The 22,401-nt window shown below is 41.8% G+C and overlaps 1 protein-coding gene across 1 annotated transcript in view; it reads left to right on the top strand.

The window, feature by feature from the left end:
• LOC138748701 (protein piccolo-like) overlaps positions 1 to 22,401 on the top strand; it is a 191,736-nt gene that overhangs the window by 147,162 nt on the left and 22,173 nt on the right. The window contains exons 23-24 of the mRNA XM_069909320.1: positions 3,898 to 4,074; positions 7,006 to 7,144. Of these exons, the coding sequence (XP_069765421.1) occupies positions 3,898 to 4,074; positions 7,006 to 7,144 (316 nt within the window). The remainder of the gene's footprint in view (positions 1 to 3,897; positions 4,075 to 7,005; positions 7,145 to 22,401) is intronic.

Below are 22,401 nucleotides of genomic sequence, written 5' to 3'. Positions count from 1 at the left end.
CTTCGACTGAAACCCTCCATACGAAATGGCCCTTCGACTGAAACCCTCCATACGAAGTGGCCCTTCGACTGAAACCCTCCATACGAAGTGGCCCTTCGACTGAAACCCTCCATACGAAATGGCCCTTCGACTGAAACCCTCCATACGAAATGGCCCTTCGACTGAAACCCTCCATACGAAATGGCCCTTCGACTGAAACCCTCCATACGAAATGGCCCTTCGACTGAAACCCTCCATGCGAAATGGCCCTTCGACTGAAACCCTCCATGCGAAATGGCCCTTCGACTGAAACCCTCCATGCGAAATGGCCTTTCGACTGAAACCCTCCATGCGAAATGGCCCTTCGACTGAAACCCTCCATGCGAAGTGGCCCTTCGACTGAAACCCTCCATGCGAAGTGGCCCTTCGACTGAAACCCTCCATACCAACCTATCTGCGCTCGTCCCAGTCTCCTGAAGTGCGCCCTTATCACTCTTCACCTTTCCTATCCAAGTAACTGTCCCAATGCCTCTTAAACATTGTCATTGTATATACTTCTTGCAGCTCATTCCACATAAACTAAGATCCAAGATTCCTTGTATCGTCATATAATAATACAAAAAATGTATTCTCTTTGGCTTGGCTTCGCGGACGAAGATTTATGGAGGGGGTAAAAAGTCCACGTCAGCTGCAGGCTCGTTTGTGGCTGACAAGTCCGATGCGGGACAGGCAGACACGGTTGCAGCGGTTGCAAGGGAAAATTGGTTGGTTGGGGTTGGGTGTTGGGTTTTTCCTCCTTTGCCTTTTGTCAGTGAGGTGGGCTCTGCGGTCTTCTTCAAAGGAGGTTGCTGCCCGCCAAACTGTGAGGCGCCAAGATGCACGGTTTGAGGCGAGATCAGCCCACTGGCGGTGGTCAATGTGGCAGGCACCAAGAGATTTCTTTAGGCAGTCCTTGTACCTTTTCTTTGGTGCACCTCTGTCACGGTGGCCAGTGGAGAGCTCGCCAGAAAACACGATCTTGGGAAGACGATGGTCCTCCATTCTGGAGACGTGACCCACACAGCGCAGCTGGATCTTCAGCATATAATAATACAAAAAATGTATTAGACATGAGATAATTCCATTTTTGCGGGCCATTAAGGCAAACCAAGAGGCAACATTTGCATTGTCTGGTGCCCTGAACAATGATAGAAATAGATTCCTTTCAGACGCACTGAGTATCCATAGATTTGCCTCCAGAGCTCCCACAACCTCTGCAGCTGCACAGACCCTTGTTCGATCAGAGGTCCAGATCCAAGCCTCCAATAGGATCAGGTCATTTGCTGCACCCAAGGCCCTTCAGGAGCCCTTCTTGCCCTCAGCACCCTCTTGAATCCAAGCTCCCATGAGCCAGTCTCCAACAGCCTGCGACCTGTGTGAATCCATTGACTGCAAGTTGCATCAGCCCACAGCCTGTGTGGGGATCCTTGAGACCCTTGTTGATCTGCTGCCCTTGTCACCTTCCCTATAGGCTTGTTTCCCAGGCTTCTCCTTCTCAAGGGGGCAGGGTGGGGGTCGGGGTGGAGTGTGTCAAGTGCCCTGCATCAATGCTGCCTCCCATAAAGTCTGCAACCCATCGTGGTCTGCAGCTCAGCACAGATGCCACTACCTTGGGCACCGACCTTCACGGCTACAGGATGTTAAAAGACACTGTCGGGTCCTCTATAGGCTGTTAGAAATCTAGGGAACAGTCACCTTGACCACTGGACTCTAACACCCTGCAGCACAGTTTTGTGCCTCCACTCTCTGCTGTTACAGCAGCTCCGGCACCCTTCTCTGCAAAAAAAATCTCTTTTTGTTCTCCTCTCTCATCTTATACCTGTGTTCACAAGTCCCCTTCCCTGAGATAATAACGGATGGACTACCCTATCTGGGCTCCTCATAATTTTGTCATTCTCCGTAAGTTTTCCTTCAGCCTCCCACACACCATTGGGAATAAACGCAGCCTATCAAAACACAGCCAACCAATTCCACGTGATAAGATCAATGGAAATAATTAAAATATATTTTGAATTTATATAATTCTTGTGAATCAAAACTGGTAAACTTAATTCTACTTTGGATATAGAGACCTATTATTTGTGGCGGTAGGCAAACAAAGTGATAGTAACTCAACAATGGGTTGTGATAAAGCAGCCGTCCCACCATGGTTCTGTCACATCAATGGCTCATACTGCAATTTGGTTAGAATAGTTCGTTGGAGGAGATTTGCTTTACAAATTTGCAATGAAATTCTTGATGTGCTCATTGACTACTTTTAAATAAAATCTCAAATGTCATACCCAGCTCTTCATTTTTGGCAAAAATGTAGAAGATAAAAATGTTTGATTCTAAAGTTAGCTTGAATAAATGTTGGATGTCTGCCTTTAAAGGTGAGATTATTGGATCATCTGTGTATGATATGCACTTAAATTCTTCATTTGATCTTGAACATTTTGTTCATTTCCATGTAATTATAAATAAGAATAAATATCAAATTTAGTCATGTTTTCCAGCTCCATATCTAGTTTTGATAAAAAGGAATAGCATTAAACTGATAACTGCTTATATACTTGAAATTATTATAACAAAAATAGAGATAATAAATGTGTTATCAATAAATTTAGGATTTACAAACCATTAGCCAATGTCATGCAAGATTTAATTTGATTCCTGTGGTCCTCAAGTCGCAGTATTGTGGTGAAGAAGGTGTTTTGCATGCTAACTCGTTGGTTAAGACATTGAGTAAAAAAGCAGGGAGATTGTAATGCAACTGAACAGGGGTTTAGTGCGGCCATGCGTCGAATATTATGTGCAGTTTTGATCACACAGCTGCAGGAAAGAGATCATTAAGTTAGAAAGATTCACAAGAATGTTACCAGGTCTAGAGAGCTGGAATTAATAAGGATAAGGCTGGATAGGCTAAGACTTTTCACCCTGGACCATTTGAGGCTGAGGATGGATCTGATAGAGGTTTGTAAAATAATGATGGACATAGATCATGGTCTTTATCCACGGTAGTTGAATTCAAAATGATAGGACAGATTTTTAAGGTGAGACCTGAGGGGCTCTCTCTTCACACAAGAGGCCAGTGGGTATACAGAACAAAGCAGCTCGAGAAAATGGTAGAAGCAAAGAAAAAATGTACATTAAAAAGATATTTGGGCAGGAAAGTTTTAAAGGGATATGAGCCAAATGCAGGCAAATAGGATGAACTCAGTCAGCATGGACAAGATGGGTCAAATGACCTGTTTCGGAACATATTCCTTTCCTTTTTTGACAGGGGCCACTTTGCTCTTAAACCAAAAAAAATTTTTAAATCATAAAACAAGATTGTTACTGGATGCAATTGCAGGAAAAATGTGTTTGATCAATATACAAGTTCTTCCATTCAGATATGAACTGAATAAGATTGAAATATTGAGTGTGTTCCTTTGGAGTATGCCATGTTGATAAGTAATAGAAAATTAATCCATTAAATTACTAATAATCATTATTAGTAAGGACTTTATGGGCCTAAAGTGATAGCTACCCCATGATGTATCTAGTACACCCAAGTACAGAAACATATTGAAAGAGTTCACATCTTTATCAGGGCTTCACTTTATCTGATTTCTTACTGTTGCATTTTCACTACTATTGTTTACCACTCTGAATCTCACTGTTAGAACACTCTGGTTTACATTCCACAAGTCAAAAATATAAGGCCAAATTAAACATAATTAGGAATGAGGAAAGGAACTGGCCAGTTTCGACTCCTTAATGCTCTGCATGTTGTGTTTCTTTGGTGTTTTCACAACTTATTTAAATGAAACACTTCTGTTTGCATGAAATACACTTAAGCTGGTCCCATCTGAGGATACATACTCTGGGTTTCCATTTCACCCACACTTGCCACAGCACATAAAAGCGGTCAGGCTCAAAATCACGCCAGGAAGCACAGACACAGCATTGCAGGCGTCCCAATACAAAGAACTCAGTCTGACAATCTACCTTCACCAGCCAATGAGAACAAAGACCAAAATCAACTTGCCATAAGGAAGGTGATGTCTGAAGGATCATCCAAAACAGAAGGAGGTAAGCAGATCAACGTTGTTAAAATGTTTCCTACTTCTGTACACAAATTTATAACCTTCAATTCCTACTAAATTCATGATGTCAAGCATTTTATTACAATTTTCTCTATATCAGTCATGAAATTACAGTAGTTGCTTTTGTAAATAGCTTGTTAATGTACCTCAAATCAGTTACAATTTCTCACTAATTGTAATTCCAGGCCCCTTAATTCTGGCAGACAGAACATATTTTTTGATTTTTTTTCCCATCATTTCATTAATTGATTTTTAAAATGCTATTAAAAAGCAGCAAACCAGAACAGCTGCTATCTGCAATTTGTATGCTGGATAGGTATTATGTACCGGTACATGAGAAATAAGTACAAGAAATTAGAACATGAAGCTGACACTCAAATAGTTCCCCAAGACCAGATATTCATAAGGTTGTGGCCGATCTGATTGAGGCTGCATGTTTGCGCAGTGGTTAAGCGCAACGCTATCCAGCGACCCGGATTTGAATCTGGCGGTGTCCACAGGGAGTTTGTACGTTCTCCCCATGTCTGCCTGGGTTTCCCCTCACCTTTCAAAATGCATGTGGGTTGTCGGTCTATTTGGATATTTGTCCTTGCTGGGCCGAAAGAGCTTGTTACCATGCTGCATGTATAAATTTTTTACATTCTAAAAAATCCATTTGTTCCCCTAACTCTTTCATTCCTTGATTCCCTTCGTGGGAAAATAGGACAAGGGGGGGATATTTATTCAGGGGAGTCGGGGGAGGTGGGTAAAGCACCAGATGTGTACTTTTCCATTGGGATTCACCAAGGAGAAGAACATAGAATATGGTAAGAGCAGTGTGGAGAATACTAAGATGTTGGAGCTTTTTGAAACAAAGAAATGGTGCTAGGTCTTTTGAGCAGCTTTAAGGGGGATAAGTCCTGAGGGCATAATGGCATCCTGTATACCCCTGATTATTGAAAAAGGCAAGAGAGGAGAATGTTTCAGGGAGGTAAATATTTTTACATAGAATGGTATATGTCAGGAATTCTTTTCTGGGCGTGCTGTTGGAGGTTGGTATAATCGACATTTAAAAGACTCTTAGACACATGGATGTAAGAAAATAGAGAGTTAGAACCTTCTTCGCTGTCCAGTGGGCAAGAGAAGTTTGTTCAGTGTAAGTACAGTTTAATATTTTTGTCTTTTAAGTTGTTTATTCTAAATGTAGTTGCATTAGTTAGGCATCGTAGCAGTAAGTCTCAATCAACTGGAAAATATACTTAACCAGAATCTACCAATCCATATTTCTTTTTGTTTAAAATCCCCATGGGTGCCAGATACCAGGGGTTTTACTGAACATATTCATTATCAGTAATCCAAATAGCATCTGTCTCTATGTGTTATAGTGATGTGAAGTGTTCTCTTTCCTGAATTAAAGTGAGCTTTAGATGAAGTTGATTTTTTTGTAAAATCATGTGCATGTGTTTATAGCATTGAAAGCGTGTGAATTTAAAAATGATTTCAATAAAGGTTTGTTTCATTAAAACATAACTTGAGAATGACAAAAATTTATTTTAAGTTTCCCATATTTATAGCCAAACTATAATATTGAAAAGTGGAGACAAAATGGCACCTCCTCCAATCTCATGGTCTGCATTCTATGCTCTCAGTGTGGCCCCATGTATATCACCAAGGCCAACTGCAGATTTCAGGACCTTTTCATAGACAATCTGTGCTCTGAATGGAATGGTCATTTCCATCCTGGCCTTTCCATCTTTGAACTTTCACACTCCCAGACTGATGCCCAATGTAAACTGGAGGAAGAACATTTCATATTCCACCTGAGGTTTCTGCAAGCCAGTAGTGTATGAAATTTCCAATTTCAGGTAATGAGTCCTCTCTCTTCTTCCTAGATATATCTGTTCTTCCCCCATTCTCCCCTTTTTGTCCCACCCACTCCCAGTCAGCCTGGCTCTCATCTATTACCATTTCGATTCCTCTTTGAACATAAAATATAAGAACATAACAGCACAGTTGAGGCTCTTAGGAACTCAGTGTTATGCCAGCCTATATATATTCCTCTCAAAAAAAATACTGAAGCCCCCCCCCCCCCCCACCATCCCGTAACCCTCTATTTTTCTTTCATCCATGTGTCTGTCTAAGAACCTCTTAAATGCCCTCAATCCTACAGCCTCCACCACCATCCCGAGCAAGACATCCCAGGTACCCCTGATGTCTCCTCTAAACTTGCCTCCCTTCACTCTGTACAGATTTGGTTCTATCTTCTTCTACCCACTTTTACCCCATCCCCTATTCACACCCCCACCCCTCCACTTTGGTTCCATTTGATCTCTCATTAAACCACCATTGTCCCTTTATCTTATCAGATTCGAGCACTGCAGCCTCTGTCTAATCACCCACTTCACCCTGCTTGACTCATCTTCTTTGTTTCCCTTTGTTTCTCTTGTAACTGCCATCTACCAAGCAACTTCTTCCATCCATCATTCTTCACCACACCCTTGTTCACCACTCTCCACTGGCCTTTGTCCCACTCTGTCCTCATTAAGCTCGCTCTCTTCACCTCTGCACTCTGTCTTGTTAAGAAGTTGACAATTCATTTTCTTCCACCGATGGTACTCAACCAGCTGAAGTCCTCCAGCAGCGTGTGTTTTGAGTTAATATGAAGAACTTCTTTCGTTTCACACAATAGGCAATTCTGTTGGAAGTTTAGATTTTTTTGCGTGTGATGGAGCTTCATCAGATTCAAAGTGTGTTCCTGTTGTTAGAGGAGGATTAACAAGAATCTGCTCCAGTGAACTGCACTCATATTTTGTTTATGAAAAGATTAATTTGAATATTTATCAGTCATAGAACGAGAAATTTTATGCCTGGCCAAAAGCAGTGAGGCTACTTGTTTCAAAATTTCTGTACGCTGAACAAAGTTCTGCTCTCTACATAGCAAAGTCAACCAATCAGAGACCCACCGAGTCCTCCATCTCCACAGCCTCATCTCTTAGCAGTCCTGGAAGTGGCTACAATATAGATAGCGAAGGCAGCACCACAGCAGGGGAATGCAACATGTTCACTGACATTGAAATGTAAGTAACTTTAAACTCTGCATTTTGTTTGAAAGAGTTTGACCTTTATTCTTTCTTGAAAAAAGACTGCAGATACTGCAATAAAAATACAAAATGCTAAAAACAAATCTTAGTTGGCCAGGCAACAGCTGTGGGGGTGGAGGGGGAAGATAATTAAAACCACAGTTCTGAGAAACTGGGGCTTTTTTAAAATGCTGAGAAAAGATCTGAGACCTGAAATGTTAACAGTTTCTCTTTCCACAGATTTACTGCATGTTTTCAGTTTTTATTTTCATTCCTTCATAGTGGCTTGTTCAATTATATAATGAGTTAAACAGTAACTTAAATAATGGCTTGGACTTTATAAATCTAGTGAAATAATCATCAGATCCTTTCTGGAGCTACATACTAAAATTAGTTGCTATGCACTGTTTGCTTAACAAATTGTCATGTTGCTGGAAAACAAATAATGTGAACAAGTAAACGAGATTGCTTCAGTGCAAGTGATATTTACTCCTCTCATTTTGGAGATAGAAACTTTGCATGACGAGTTGAGTCGACTGGGCTTGCAAACTCGAGAGCAGTGCTTTTCAAATTCTCCTCGAAACTCCATTTCCACCTTAAGCAATCCTTATGCCATAAGTGCTGTGATTAGTGAGATTGTTTAAGGTGGGATGTGAGTGGGAAGGGAAGGTTGAGAACCACTGCTCGAGACCCAATTATTACTGAAAATTTGTCATTGGCCCATTTCCTTTGGAGTCATGAAACCGTGCACATAACGAGTCAATGAGAGACAGTGGTTTTCATACTTCTTCCTTCCACACACATCGGGTGGAATGTGACTTTCGCTGGACAGTTAGAAAACCACTGCTCTAGATTTTTTTAAAAATCAGAAGGAATTTCATCAAAACTTTCAAAGTTCATTCATGAGTTGACCAATTGTCTTGGACTGGGGCCAGTCTTAGAACTAAAGATGTTGGGGAATCTTTGCAATTCCTGACTGTGGATGACCAGAAAGACTCAGTCATAAAGTTGAATCAAATCCAGGAAAGATCTTTCATCTTCAGGGAACCAGGGCATGGCAAGATCAAATGGTTGAATGACCAGAGAGCCATAGAACATTTTCAGCACAGAAAACAGGCCCTTCAGGCCATCAGTCTGTGCTGAACTATTATTCTGCCTCGTCCGACTGAATTGCACCCAGTCCGTTGCCCTCTCTCCCCTTCCCTTTGATGTACCTGACCAAATTCTTCATCAATGTTCAAATTGAGCTTGCATTCACCACTTTAGCTGGTAGCTTATTCCACTCTCTCACTGCCCTCTGTGTGAAGAAGTTCCCTTTAAACTTCTCCCCTTTCACTCTTAACCCATGTCCTCTGGTTTGGCAGTTCCTTTACCGTGAGTTGTCCCTATCATGGCTGCTGTGGGATATCTATTGCCAATAACAATCGAGCAGGTGAAAACCATTACCCAATATTCTTTGTTTTCTGTAAGTTTCTCATGGATCCCATGACCCCTGACTTGCTTGATTAATAGATTCACAGAAACACGCAGGCAACTTGGTAAATTCACCATCCTTGTGGATACTTCTGATTACCTGATCAAAATATAGAAGAATAGAGCTTCAGCCCATGATGTCTGTACTCAAATTAAAAACATGAGGAGTAGAGCAGTTGGAGGCAATGAAGCCCCTTGAATCTGTTCCATTATTCAATAAAGTCCTCACTGATCTGGCTGTGAATTTAACTCCACCAATTTGTCTTATCCCACACTCCATTGACCTTCTTGATTATATTTTGCATTGGCAAACTAACCCTTTGCAATTTGTGCCAAAGCACTCCTAAGTCCCTCTGCATGTTTCAATCTTTCACTATTTAAATAATAATCTGATCTATTTTTGCTTCCAAAAGGGATGACCTCACATTTACCAAAATCATACTCCATCTGCCAGACCCTTTCCCACTCACTTAACCAATCTCTGCAAACCCTCCGCATCTTCTACATAATTTGCTTTTTTACCCAATTTGGTGTCATCTGCAAACTTTTAGATATACTCTTTCCAAATCTTTATTGTTTACCTTGAACAGTTGCGGGCCCAGCACTTATTCCTATGGCATTCTGCTCACAACTGATTGCCAACCACAGAAACATTTATTTATCCCAACTCTCTGATTTTTTATTTAACCTCAAAAAAACTGAATAAAATTTGTAAGGTTTGACCTGCCACTCACAAATCCACAATCCTAATCTAACTATGATTTTTCAATAATGCATAAATCCTATCCTGAGGTATCTTTTCCAAACGTTTCCCTATCAATGGGAAATTACTGGCCAATAATTCCCCTCATCAGTCATCAGTCCTCTGGGACCTCGCCTGTCACCAGTGAGGATGCAATGATCTTTGTCAATGCCCATTGATTCTATGGGTACGTTAAGAATAAAAGGGTAGGAAAGGAAAGAATTGGACAGAAGAAATAGGAGCAAGAATAGGCCATCTGGCCCATCGAGCCTGCTCCACTATTCAATAAGTTCATGGCTGATCTGATCATAGATTCATTAAAGATCAACATGGCCATGTTTGTGTCAAAGGAGATGGTGAGATTTTGAATGAATATTTCTTATCAGTCTTCACTGTGCAGAAGATCATTGAAGTGTCAGTTGATGAAGTCGACAAAGACGATGCGGTCAAACAATATTCATGGCTTTTATTAGCAGAAACTCATGGTACAATAATGAAAGACAATGGATGCAGCCCCAAGGGGCCTGGATGAGACTGCTCGTTGTATGATGTAGAGTTTTTGTCTCCTCACAACTAAAAAATACAGTTGCCTGAGTGAAGTGCACATGTCTTAACAGGTAAGCCAGATGAACATGAATTGGGCATGGATTGGCTTGGGAGTCTGGGCTAAAATATCCATAGCAGAAACATGGCTGAGAGAAATGCAGGCCTTGTACATTAATGTTCCAAGGAAGATTTGCAACAGATGTGATAGAGGAGCATGTAAAAAGGTGGGGGTGAGGGTGGGGGTGGGGGGTGAGAGTTTTGCCTTTTGATGATGGAAGATCTACTTTGAGGATATAATTTTGGAGTTGTCTACTGAAGCTACAGTCGATAGAAACAAGAGGGGAACGATGACTTTGATGGGGCTGTGTTACAGGATCCAAGACCATTAATGTTAGGGAGAGATATGCCAACCAGAATAAGAGGGCAGTGAATAGGGAGGAAGATACACAAGTTGATACACTATGTTGCAAGATTGTGAGGAAGAACGGGCGGTCAATAGGGAAAAAGTGCAAGTGTAAGATTAAGGATTTAACTTGAGGTACTCTGGAAACCAAATTGAAAAGTATGACGAACACAGCACCGATGGTCTTGTATTTAAATGCCCGCAGGACAAGAAATAAGGTGGATGATCAAGTGGGTGCAGCTGGAAGTGGGCAGGCTGAGTCATGGCTGGAAGATGGCCACAGCTGGGAACTAAATATCCGTGGATACACAGTGCATCGGAAGGATAGGACGGTAGGTAGTGTGGGTGGGGTAATTCTGCTGGTTAAAAGTGGAATTCACCCTTTGGAGAGAGGAGACATTAGATCAGAAGATGTAGAATCCCTGTGGGAAGAATTAAGAAATAGTAAGGATGGGAGTTGCATACAAGCCTACAAACAGTAACCAGGATGTGACATGCAAACTACAGGGGGAGATAGAAAAGAAATGCAAAAGAGCAATGGTAATAATAGTCATGGGCGATGTCAATAAGCAGGTTGATTGGGAAAGCCAGGTTGGTACTGGATACCAAAAGAAGAAATTCATCAAATGCTTGTGCCTGAGCCAACCAGAGAAATGGCAATTCTGGATTTGTTATTATATAAGAAGCAGTGTTGATAAGGGAGTTCGGCGTAAGGGAACCTTAGGAGGCATGAATCATAATTTGAAAGAATTTCCCCTCTAGTTGGAGAGGGAGAAGCTCACCTCAGACCTGCCAGTGAAATAAAGGGAACTGTATGATAGGGGAACTAGCATTTTTCTTCTGGAATTTACACATACGGCATGGAACAGGCCCTCACTGCCCTCGAGCCTGTGCCGCCCAATTGCACCCAATTAACCTACAACCCCCGTACATTTTGGAAGGAAACCCACACAGACATGCAAAGAACATGCATACTCCCTACAGACAGCATCAGATTCGAACCCCAGTCCCTGGGAGACAGGTATATTTTTCCCTGAAGATGGTATTGCAGGTGGACAGGTTTGTCAAGAAAGCTCTAGGCATCTTGGCCTTCATAAATCAAAGTATTGAGTGTAGAAGTTGGGATGTGATGTTGAAGTTATATAAGACCAAATTTGGAATTTTGTGTGCCGTTCTGGTCGCCGAACTACCGGAAGGATATCATTAAGATTGAAAGAGTGTGGACAAAATAGACTAGGATGTTGCCAGGTCCTCAGGAGTTACAGGGAAAGATTAAGCAGGTTAGGTCTTTATTCCTTGGAATGAAGAAGAAGAAGGGGAGATTTGATAGAGGTTTGCAAAATTATGAGGAGTATAGACAGAGTGGATGCAAGTAGGCTCTTTCCCCTGAGATTGGGGGAGATAAATATGAGAGGACATGGATTTAGAGTGAAAGGGAGAGGCTTAGGGGTGCATTAGGAGGAACGTCTTCACTCAGAGAGTAGTGGGAGTGTGGAATGAGCTGCCATCTGATGTAGTGAATGCAGACTTGATCTTGAGTTTTAAGAATAAATCGGATAGATACATGGATGGGAGCGGTCTGGAGGGTCATGAAATGGGAGCATGTTATTGGGACTAGTTGGACAATAGTCAGCACAGACTAGAAGGGCTGAATGTTCTATGGAAATGGGATCAAGCAAGAAGTAGGGAAACAGAAAATAAAGGTAGAGCAGTTATGATAAGTGACCCTGTTATGTATTTAAACTAGTGATGGAGGGTTTTAACCCACATATTTGTTGAAGGGTTGGAGGAAACCAGAGCACCCGGAGGAAACCCACACAAACACAGGGAGAACATACAAACTCTTTGCAGACAAGTGCTGAATTCAAACCCAGTTTGCTGCCACTGTAAAAGCATTATGGTTTACGCTGTGCCAACCATGCCACCCTCTATAATCATGCCGCCTTGCAGTGTGGTGAATCTCCAGAATTCTGGATGGTCATGGAGGAAGATCCCAGAAATTATTAAAAACTGAGATATTTTTGCAAGCAGGCCTTTATGGCTGTGGGGAAATCTGTTGCACATGAATTGAGACCTGGGATAGATCAACCAATAAAATGAGGGGAAGGCATGAGGGACTGATTAGAACTATAGCGGTTAGTGCAACGCATTTGCAGCGCCAGCGATCAGGACCAGACCTGGGTTCAAGTCCCGCACTGTCTGAAAGGAGTTTGTATGTTCTCTCAGTGTCTGCATGGGTTTCTCTGGGGGCTCGTTTTCTCCCACCCTTCAAAATGTAATGGGGAGGAGGTTAACGTGGTGTAAATTGGGTGGCACAGTCTCGTGGGTCGAAATAGCCTGTTACCACGCTCTACGTCTAAATTCAGCCTTTCTAGTCCATGTTAAACTATTTTTCTGCCTTGTCTAGTCAGTCTATATCCCTCCATATCCCTCTCATCCATGTACCTACCCAAATTTTCCTTAAATGTTAACATTGAATCCGGATTCACCACTTCAGCTACCTCTAATCTCAGTGTAAAAAAGTTCCCCCTAAACTTTTCCCTTTCACCTTTTATCCATGTCCTCTGGTTTGTATCTTACTTACCCTCAGTGGAAAAAGCCGACCTACATTTGTCTATATCCCTCATAATTTTAAATACCTCTAGCAAATCTCTGCACATTCTTCTACGCTCCAGGGGAAAAAAGTCCAAACCTGTTTAACCTTTCCCTGTAACTCAGTTCTTGAAGTCCAGGCAACATCCGAGTAAATCTTCTCTGCACTCTTTCAATCTTGTTGATGTCTTTCCTGTAGTTAGGGGACCAAAACTGCACACAATCCTCTAAATTTGTCTTCACCAATATCTGACGAAACTTTACCCTAACATCCCAACTACCATGCTCAGTATTTTGATTTTTGAAGACCAATATGCCAAAAGCTCTCTTTACAACCCTGTCCACCTGTGATGCCACTTTCAGGGGACAATGCATCTCTATTCCCTGATTGGCTAATTCCTGCTCTTATTTTCTGATGTTGAGTATTTGCATGCATTTTCTGTGGTTCTTCAGGTTTGTCTCCAACTTCACAAGTCATGGAGATATTTCTGAGAAATCAACACCATCAGGAAACAGGTCCCACATTTACAGTGAAAGACTCAGCTCCATCCACTCTTTTCCTTGATCTCTCTACATTCACAGATTTGCCACAATGTTGACTCAGAATGGGTTGAATGCTTTTTTTCCCCCCCAATTAAATACTTTATATGCTTCATCTGCCCCACCTCAATCTCTAGTCAGTGATTCATCCTAATCTGGTAATTAAGGATGAAACACACCATTCACAGCCTCTGTGTCATTGATATGACCTTCTAGCACATAACCACCAAGATAGCTTCCGATGAAAAGCCATTGATCTCAAACGTTATCGCTGCTTTCCCTCTCCATAAATATTGCTTTATCCTCTGAGGTTTTTTAGCATTTTCCATTTTTACATCAGGTTCCCAACATAAAAGATTTGTCCTTTTACCTTAGATATTTTCCATTGAAACATCAATGGCAGATTTCTGCAGCTCATGTAATGAGGGGCCACCAAGGTTTGTCATACAAAATGGTGACAGATTTCAGAAAACATTGTGTAAACACATCCTACATACCAGGGTGATATGCATTTCACATTCAAGTTGGAGAAACAGTCATTCTGTGATTAAAGTGCAAGATTACAGGTTTTAACTTCTAGAAATATTTTGATAGACCTGAAGATTAGCTCATGATCTGTCTTTAAACAGTATTGCATATATCTCTACTCTTTTGTTGTCCATATCTGTCTCATTAGCTATAGCTGGTGTTGATCTTACAAGAATAAATTTTATAATGCAGATCAATTTAAAACAAATCCATTAAATTAGATACAAATTTGCAATTCTATTCAACTGTGAGTTAAATGCACAAAATAAATTGCAGTTGATCTGAAATGCTGTGCTTATTTCATGATTCACATGACTAACATTTCAAGACTGAATCATGTCCATCCCTATGTAAAAAACCCTGATTCTAATATAATTTGTAGTTCGAAATGTATGAAGCGATAAATGCCGTGTCCACAGAGCATATTTTTACAGATTAGAGGATAACACTGTCACATTTGATGCTGCGACGTGCAGGAATGTGGCATTGGTAAATCTACCTTTCAGATGAGAAAAGCAACTGTATATTTTGTGCTCTTTTGTTACTTTTACATACACTATGACCATGGAATTCCTTGCTTTTGATATATAAAACGTAAGGTGCCAGAGAGGAGCCCTGTGAATGTAACCCTCAGCAATAAGTACGCCTCTTTGAGCACTGTTGAGGGGGACATCAAGGTTGGGGGGAGCGACAGTGGCTGTGCCTCTGGCATGAGGTCGGCCCCTGTAGCTCAGAAAGGGAGGGAAAGGAAGAGGAGGGCAATTGTGTTATGAGACTCCATAGTTAAGAGGACGGATAGGGGATTCTGCGGACGCAGCAAGGAGAACCGGATGGTGGTTTGCCTCCCTGGTGCCAGGGTCCGGGATGTTGCTGCTCGTGTCCTGGATATCCTAAAGTGGGAGGGACAGGAGCCAGAGGTCGTGGTACATGTAGGTACCAATGACAAAGGGAGAAATAGAGAAGAGGTCCTAAAAAGTGAGTACAGGCAGTTAGGTAGGGAGTTAAAAAGAAGGACCGCAAAGGGGGCAATCTCTGGATTACTCCCTGTGCCACGTGACAGTGTGAATAGAAATAGAATGAGGTGGAGGATTAACACGTGGCTGAAGGGGTGGAGTAAGGGGCAGGGTTTTAAGTTTCTGGATAACTGGGACCTTTTTTGGGGGAGATGTGACCTGTACAGTAAGGACGGGTTACACCTAAATCCCAGGGGAACCAGAATCCTGGCAGAGGTATTTGCTAGGGCTACTCAGGATCCTTTAAACTAGAATGGTTGGGGGGAGGGAACAAAATAGTACAGAGCAGTAAGGAGAAGGTTAGAATGCAAACAAAGAAAGTTTGTAGTAAGTATTTGAATATGGATGGGCAGGTGATAGAGAAGGGAAATGCTCTGGAAGAAGATGAAGGGCAATTGGCAGGAAAAGTAAATAATGTTGTTCTTAAAGATGAGGGAAAACAGGGATTAAAAATTGGGAAATCTCTGAAATTCATATATTTTAATGCCAGGAGTATTGTAAAAAAGGTGGATGAGCTGAAGGTGTGGATTGATACTTGGAAGTATGATGTGGTAGCGATTAGTGAGACATGGTTGCAGGAGGGATGTGATTGGCAGCTGAATAACCCTGGGTTTCGTTGTTTTAGGTGTGATAGAGTGGGAGGGGCAAGAGGAGGTGGGGTTGCATTGCTTGTCAGGGAAAATATTACAGCGGTGCCTAGGAAGGATAGATTAGAGGGCACATCCACGGAGGCTATTTGGGTGGAACTGAGGAGTAGGAAAGGAGAGGTTACACTTGTAGGGGTGTATTATAGACCACCCGGAGGGGACCGAGACCTAGAGGAGCAAACCTGTAGGGAGATAGTAGATATTTGTGATAAGCACAGGGTTGTAATTATGGGAGATTTTAATTTTCCACATATAGATTGGGAAACACATTCTGTGAAAGGACTGGATGGGTTAGAGTTTGTGAAATGTGTGCAAGGTAGTTTTTTACAACAATATGTAGAGGTGCCGACCAGAGAAGGAGCAGTGTTAGATCTACTGTTGGCAAATGGGATGGGTCAAGTGACGGAGGTTAGTGTTGGCGAGCACTTCGGGTCCAGTGATCATAATGCCATCAGCTTCAATGTCATATGGAAAGAGAGAAGTCAGGGCCAAGGGTTGAGGTTTTTGATTGGGGAAAAGCTAGATTTGAGGAGATGCGAAAGGACTTGCAGGGTGTGCATTGGGACAATTTGTTTTATGGGCAGGATGTAGTAGAGAGATGGAAGTCTTTTAAAGATCAGATTTTGAGAGTGCAAAAGCTTTATGTTCCTGTTAGGTTAAAAGAGGGGCAAAAGGTTTGAGAGAGCCGTGGTTTTCAAGGAATATTGGAAACTTGGTTCGAAGAAAAAGGGAGGCGTACATTAGATATAAGAAGCATGGAGTTAAGGAGATGTTTGAAAGATACATTGAATGTAAGAGGAATCTTAAGAGAGGAATTAGGAAAGCTAAAAGAAGGTACGAGGAAACTATGGCAAGCAGGGTGAAAACTAATCCAAAAGAGTTCTACAAATATGTTAATGGTAAGAGGAAAGCTAGAGACAAAATTGGTCCCTTAGAAAATCAGAGCGGAAAACTGTGTGTGGAGCCTAGAGAAATGGGGGAGATATTGAACAGTTTCTTTTCTTCGGTATTCACTAAGGAGAAGGATATTGGGAGATGTGAGATAAAAAAAAGCAAATTGGGTAAATATGGAGAATATAGAGATTACAAAAGGTGAATTTTAAGGCTTTTGATAAGGTGGATAAGTCCCTGGGACCAGACGGGATCTTCCCCAGGACATTGAGAGAAGTGAAGGAGGAAATAGCAGAGGCTCTGGCGGTAATTTTCCAAATGTCATTAGATATGGGGATAGTGCCGGAGGATTGGCGCATTGCGCATGTGGTTCCGTTATTTAAAAAGGGTTCAAGGAGGAAGCCTGGCAACTATCGGCCTGTAAGTTTGACGTCTGTGGTAGGTAAATTAATGGAGAAAATTCTTAGAGATAGTACTTATAAACATCTGGATAGGCAGGGTCTGATCAGGAGCACTCAACATGGATTTGTGGGAGGAAGGTCATGTTTGACCAATCTGATTGAATTTTTTGAAGAGGTGACTAGGAATGTGGATGAGGGTAGCGCAGTGGATGTTGTCTATATGGACTTCAGTAAGGCCTTCGATAAGGTACCACATGGAAGGTTAGTTAGGAAGGTGCAGTCTTTAGGTATAAATTTTGAGATAGTCAAATGGATTGAACATTGGCTGAAAGGGAGAGGCCAGAGAGTGGTAGTGGATAATTGTCTGTCAGGTTGGAGGCCGGTGACCAGTGGTGTGCCTCAAGGATCTGTATTGGGCCCATTGTTGTTCGTTATTTACATTAATGATCTAGATGATGGGGTGGTGAATTGGATTAGTAAATATGCAGACGATACTAAGATAGGTGGAAGAGTGGATAATGAAGAAGGTTTTCAAGGATTGCAGAGGGATTTGGGCTGCTTAGAAAAGTGGGCTGAAAAATGGCAGATGGAATTTAATGCTGATAAGTGTGAGGTGCTTCATTTTGGTAAGAAGAATCAGAACAGGACATACGTGGTAAATGGGAGAGCATTGATGAATACAGAAGAGCAGAAAGATTTAGGAGTAACGGTACATCGTTCCCTGAAGGTAGAAACTCACGTGAATAGGGTGGTGAAGAAGGCTTTTAGTATGCTGGCCTTTATCAATCATTGCATGGAATATAGGAGTTGGGAGGTGATGTTGAGACTGTATAAGACGTTGGTGCGGCCTAATTTGGAGTTCTGTGTGCAGTTCTGGTCGCCTAATTATAGGAAGGATATAAACAGAGTGGAGAGAGTACAGAGAAGGTTTACCAGAATGTTACCTGGGTTTAAGCATCTAGAGTATAGGGAGAGATTGGACAGATTAGGTCTTTATTCTTTGGAGCGTAGAAGGTTGAGAGGGGATTTGATAGAAGTATTTAAGATTATGAAAGGGATAGACAGAGTGGATGTGGATAGACTATTTCCGTTAAGAGGAGGAAAGATTAAAACAAGAGGACATGAGTTAAGAATTAAGGGGCAGAGGTTTAGAGGTAACATGAGGGGGAACTTCTTTACTCAGGGAGTGGTAGCCGTGTGGAATGAGCTTCCGGGAGAAATAGTGGCGGCGGAGTCAATTGTATTATTTAAGAAAAGGTTGGACAGGTATATGGATGAGAAGAAGATGGAGGGTTATGGGCATTGTGCAGGGAGGTGGGACTAGAAAGGGGTGTTTGCTTCGGTGCGGACTAGAAGGGCCTAATGGCCTGTTTACGTGCTGTAAATTGTTATGTTAAACATGAAATAAAAATAACTCAATGAAATAAAATTCACAAATACAAAATAATTAAACGATCAATATGATTTGCAAATACATGTTGGGAATAAAATGCATTTTAACTCTGTTACATCAACAGCTATATTAATCAACCTTATGGGTTTCGTTTGGTTGATACGATATCTTCGCCGCTTGCTTTATTGGCTATTGGAAACCAATCTCATGTGAGTGAGCATGTGAGAAGCAACAAGGAAAATGATGTGGGAATAGAATTGATGAGATTACCGTAAATATTCGAGAATAATGCAAAATATTTTGTACCGAAATTTGAGCTCAAAATAGGGGGGGGGGGGGGGTCGCATGATACACGGGAGTAAAATTTTTAAAAAATTTTCTGCCAGTTTTAACGATAAGTAAGATTATCAGCACCTGCCTACATTGACGGCAGACTGACTGGGAGAAGTGGGGGGGGAGAAATGGCAGTGCGACTCGGGCAGGCAGAGAGACACCAGCATGAATCGTGCCGGAGAGGGGGGAGAGACGCCAGCACGACTCGGGCAGGCAAGGGGAGGGGAGTCGTATTATACATGGGGGTAAAATTGTTCCCCCTTTTTCCCTTCAAAAATGGGCTGGGGGGGGGTCACATTTTACACTAAATGTATTATTCATTAATATTTACAGTACTCCAAAATATATCTTGATGAAGGATTTAGGCCTGAAACATTGGTTCTGGTGTTTTTCTTTGCTAGATAAAGCACATTGTTTGAGCTGCTGAGCTGTATATCATTGTGTTCATACTTCAGTCGCAGATTTTTGTGTTTCACTCGACTCCAAATTGTGGCCTTGACACACAATGAATCGAAACAGCTCCCATGTTATCAAGAAAGTGTGACGTGTTGACCTTTGGATGTCAAGTCTTTTGTCATCTGATTGTACAAGTGCAACCTGACGAAACAGCATTCTCTGGTCCTCCATGTAAAATATGCAGACACAGACAAATAATACAGATGCAGGACAAGTATTTTATCGATAACAATAAATCAATATTGTTTTATACAAATAAGAATCTCAGATGGTTAGTGTCAGCAGTTCCTATTGGTTGTTCAGCATTCTCACTGTCCGTGGAAAGAAGTGTTTTCTCAGCCTGGTGGGTGCTGGCTCGGATAGTCCTGTGTCTCATACCTGATGGGAGCAGCTGAAAGATGCTGTATGCAGGCTGCAGAATGGAAATGTAAGAGAAAAGTTACTGGAAGGCCTTTTCAGTGCATGGATAGATAGAGAGATCTTGAATGCATTGCCAGTTGCTCCCAGAAAGTAACAATGCCAGTAGATCAGATGATAAGGAAGGGTAATGGCTGACTTGCTTCCATCAGCTCGGGCAATGAGTAGAAAAGTTATGCTCGAGCTGATGATGGCCTCCTTCACTGTGACCACACTGCTCAATATTAATATGCAATCCAACCTCTGGCCGTACTGCAGTCTTTTGTACTATCAAAGTTTATAACTGTATAAAAATTGTAAATATTTGTACAGTAAGGGGTAATGAGTCATCAAGTCATTGATGAGAAGGAAGATTGAAAACTTGACACAATGGTGGACCAAAAACAGCTTCGTACTTCATGTGACCAGAAACAATGAGCTGATTATTGACTTCAGCAAGGGAAAACCAGATGGGTGCAATCCACTGATCATTGGGACTCAAAGGTGGAGAGGGTGAGCAAAGTTCTCACCAGTCATGATCTCAGAGGATCTTTTATGGGACCAACACAGTAATGGCATTGTGAAGAAAGCACGTCAGCATCTCTACTTCTTCAGGAGTTTGCGGAGGTTTGGTATGACATCAATAACCCTGGCAATTTCTACAGATATGTGGTGGAAAGTGTGCTGACCAGCTGCATCATGGTCTGGAATGGGGACACCAATACCCCTAAGCGTAAATCGGTCTAAAAGATGTGGACAATGCACGAGACATCACAGTCAAAACCCTCCCCACCATTGAGAGCCTCTACAGGGAACACAGCCATTGGAGAGCAGCAGCAATCATCAAGGATCCACACCACTCAGGACACGCTCTACCATCAGGAAAGAGGTCGAGGTGCCACAAGACTTGCACCACCAGGTTCAGGAACAGCTGCTCCCCCTCCACCATCAGACTCCTCCACAACAAACTCAGTCAGGGACTCGTTTAAGGACTCTTAATTTGTGCACTTTATTGATATTATTCCTTTCTGTATTGCACAGTCAATTTGTTTACATTTCTTTATATGTTTACATGTGTATGTTGTGTACAATTTTTTTTTGTACTACCATGAAGTGGTAATTCTGCCTCACCCACAGGAGAAAGAATCTCAGGGTTGTATGTGATGTTATGTATGTCCTCTGACAATAAATCTTAAAAATTGAAATCTGAATGTGAACTTACTTTCTTTGTGTCAAAACGTGTTATTTCTGTTCAAGGTTACCCTTCTGTGATTTCTGCTCAGATTTTTTAAATTTCAGATTTAAATTTATTTTAAATTTAGACATACAGCGCATTAACAGGCCCTTCTGGCACATCAAAACCAGAATTTATTTCACGATCAAGTCATGAGATTTGGTGATTTGCGGCAGCGTCATGTAAACCACCTTTTAACAATAAATTTTTTTAATGTTCACAACAAGTAAGGCAGTGTCTTTGGTACATTGATTATTCAGGAATCTGTTGACACATGAGCCTGTGCCGTCCATTTACACCCAATTGACCTACAAATCCCGGTACATTTTTGAATGGTGGGAGGAAACCAGAGACCCCGGAGGAAACCCACGCAGACATGGGAAGATCATGCAAACACCTTACAGATAGCATGGGATTCAAACCCAGGTCGCTGGTGATGTAACAACGTTGCACTTTCCACTGCACTAACAGTGCCGCCCTCTCCTTTAGCACCACCTAACTTGCTGGGCATGTTCCACTAGCCTGCAGATCGGAGATGTGGGAAGCTGCAGATGCTGAAATCTAGAGGAAAAATAAAATACTAGAAGAACTCAGTGGGTCAAACAGCATCTGTGGAGCAAAAAGAAGTCGATAGGCTACCCTGGCCTTACATTCCACACCTTTTCATGTTCTTTTTCTTTCTGTTACTCTCTCACTGTCTGAATTCACCCCATTGATCTGCCGACTTCTACCACAACTCAATGGCATCAGCCTCGTCCCATCACCCTATTCCTTTTCTGCTGTCCATCAATCCCGTCTAAAATTTAAAAGTCGCTTTTTATTCTTTCTTCTCTCGTTCTGATGATAAGTAATCAACTTGCAATGTTAACCCTCATAGAATTTCTCTGAATGACCTGCGAAATATTTCCAGGATGAAGAATGGAGGGAATTTGGATATGTGCATGGATGAGTGTGTGCAGTAAGGCCATAAAGTTCTAAAATACGTCATATTTAAAAAGTGTAAATATCATGTCTTTAGCAGGCTTGAATGTGGAAAAATCCCAAGGGGTGGATGAAATGAGGCTGCTATAGTCGGCAAGGAAGGAGGTTTTTAAATCTTTGCCATTCACAGGTGGGGTCCAGATATGAGGAAAGGACAACAAATGTGGTACCTTATTCACGAAGGGCACCAGAGATAAGCCAGGGAATTACAAACCTGTGAGTCTGTCAGTCGTAGGGAAATAGAAAGAACAATTCTGGATCAATCTAGGCCTGGAAACACAAGGATTGATCAAGGATACATAATGGTTGTTATGTGGAGACCTTGACTGACCAATTTTATGGAATTTTTTGAAGAAGTCACAAAATTTATTGATGAGGGAAGAGCTGTTGTTGTTGGAAGAGACTTCAGGAAAGCCTTTGACAAGGTCATAAATGGGAGAATGGTTCAAATGGTTAAAGACCCATGGGACACAGGGTTAATTAGTCAACTGCACCTAATACTGGTCATAGGAAGCAGCGAGTGATGGAGGAGGTTTATTTTGTGATTGGAAAACTGAGATCAGAGGGGGTCAGTCCAAGGATTCACAGATTTTATCACTTATTTAAATCATTTCAACATGAATGGAGGAAGAATGATTCATGTTTAAAAACTACATGAAAATTGAGGGTGTTTTTAATAGCGAGG

Source organism: Narcine bancroftii, chromosome 13 (genome assembly GCF_036971445.1).
Source record: "Narcine bancroftii isolate sNarBan1 chromosome 13, sNarBan1.hap1, whole genome shotgun sequence".
NCBI classification, from domain to species: domain Eukaryota; kingdom Metazoa; phylum Chordata; class Chondrichthyes; order Torpediniformes; family Narcinidae; genus Narcine; species Narcine bancroftii.
Note: the sequence above shows the minus strand (reverse complement) of the source record. Positions and strands in the feature narration are given on the sequence as shown.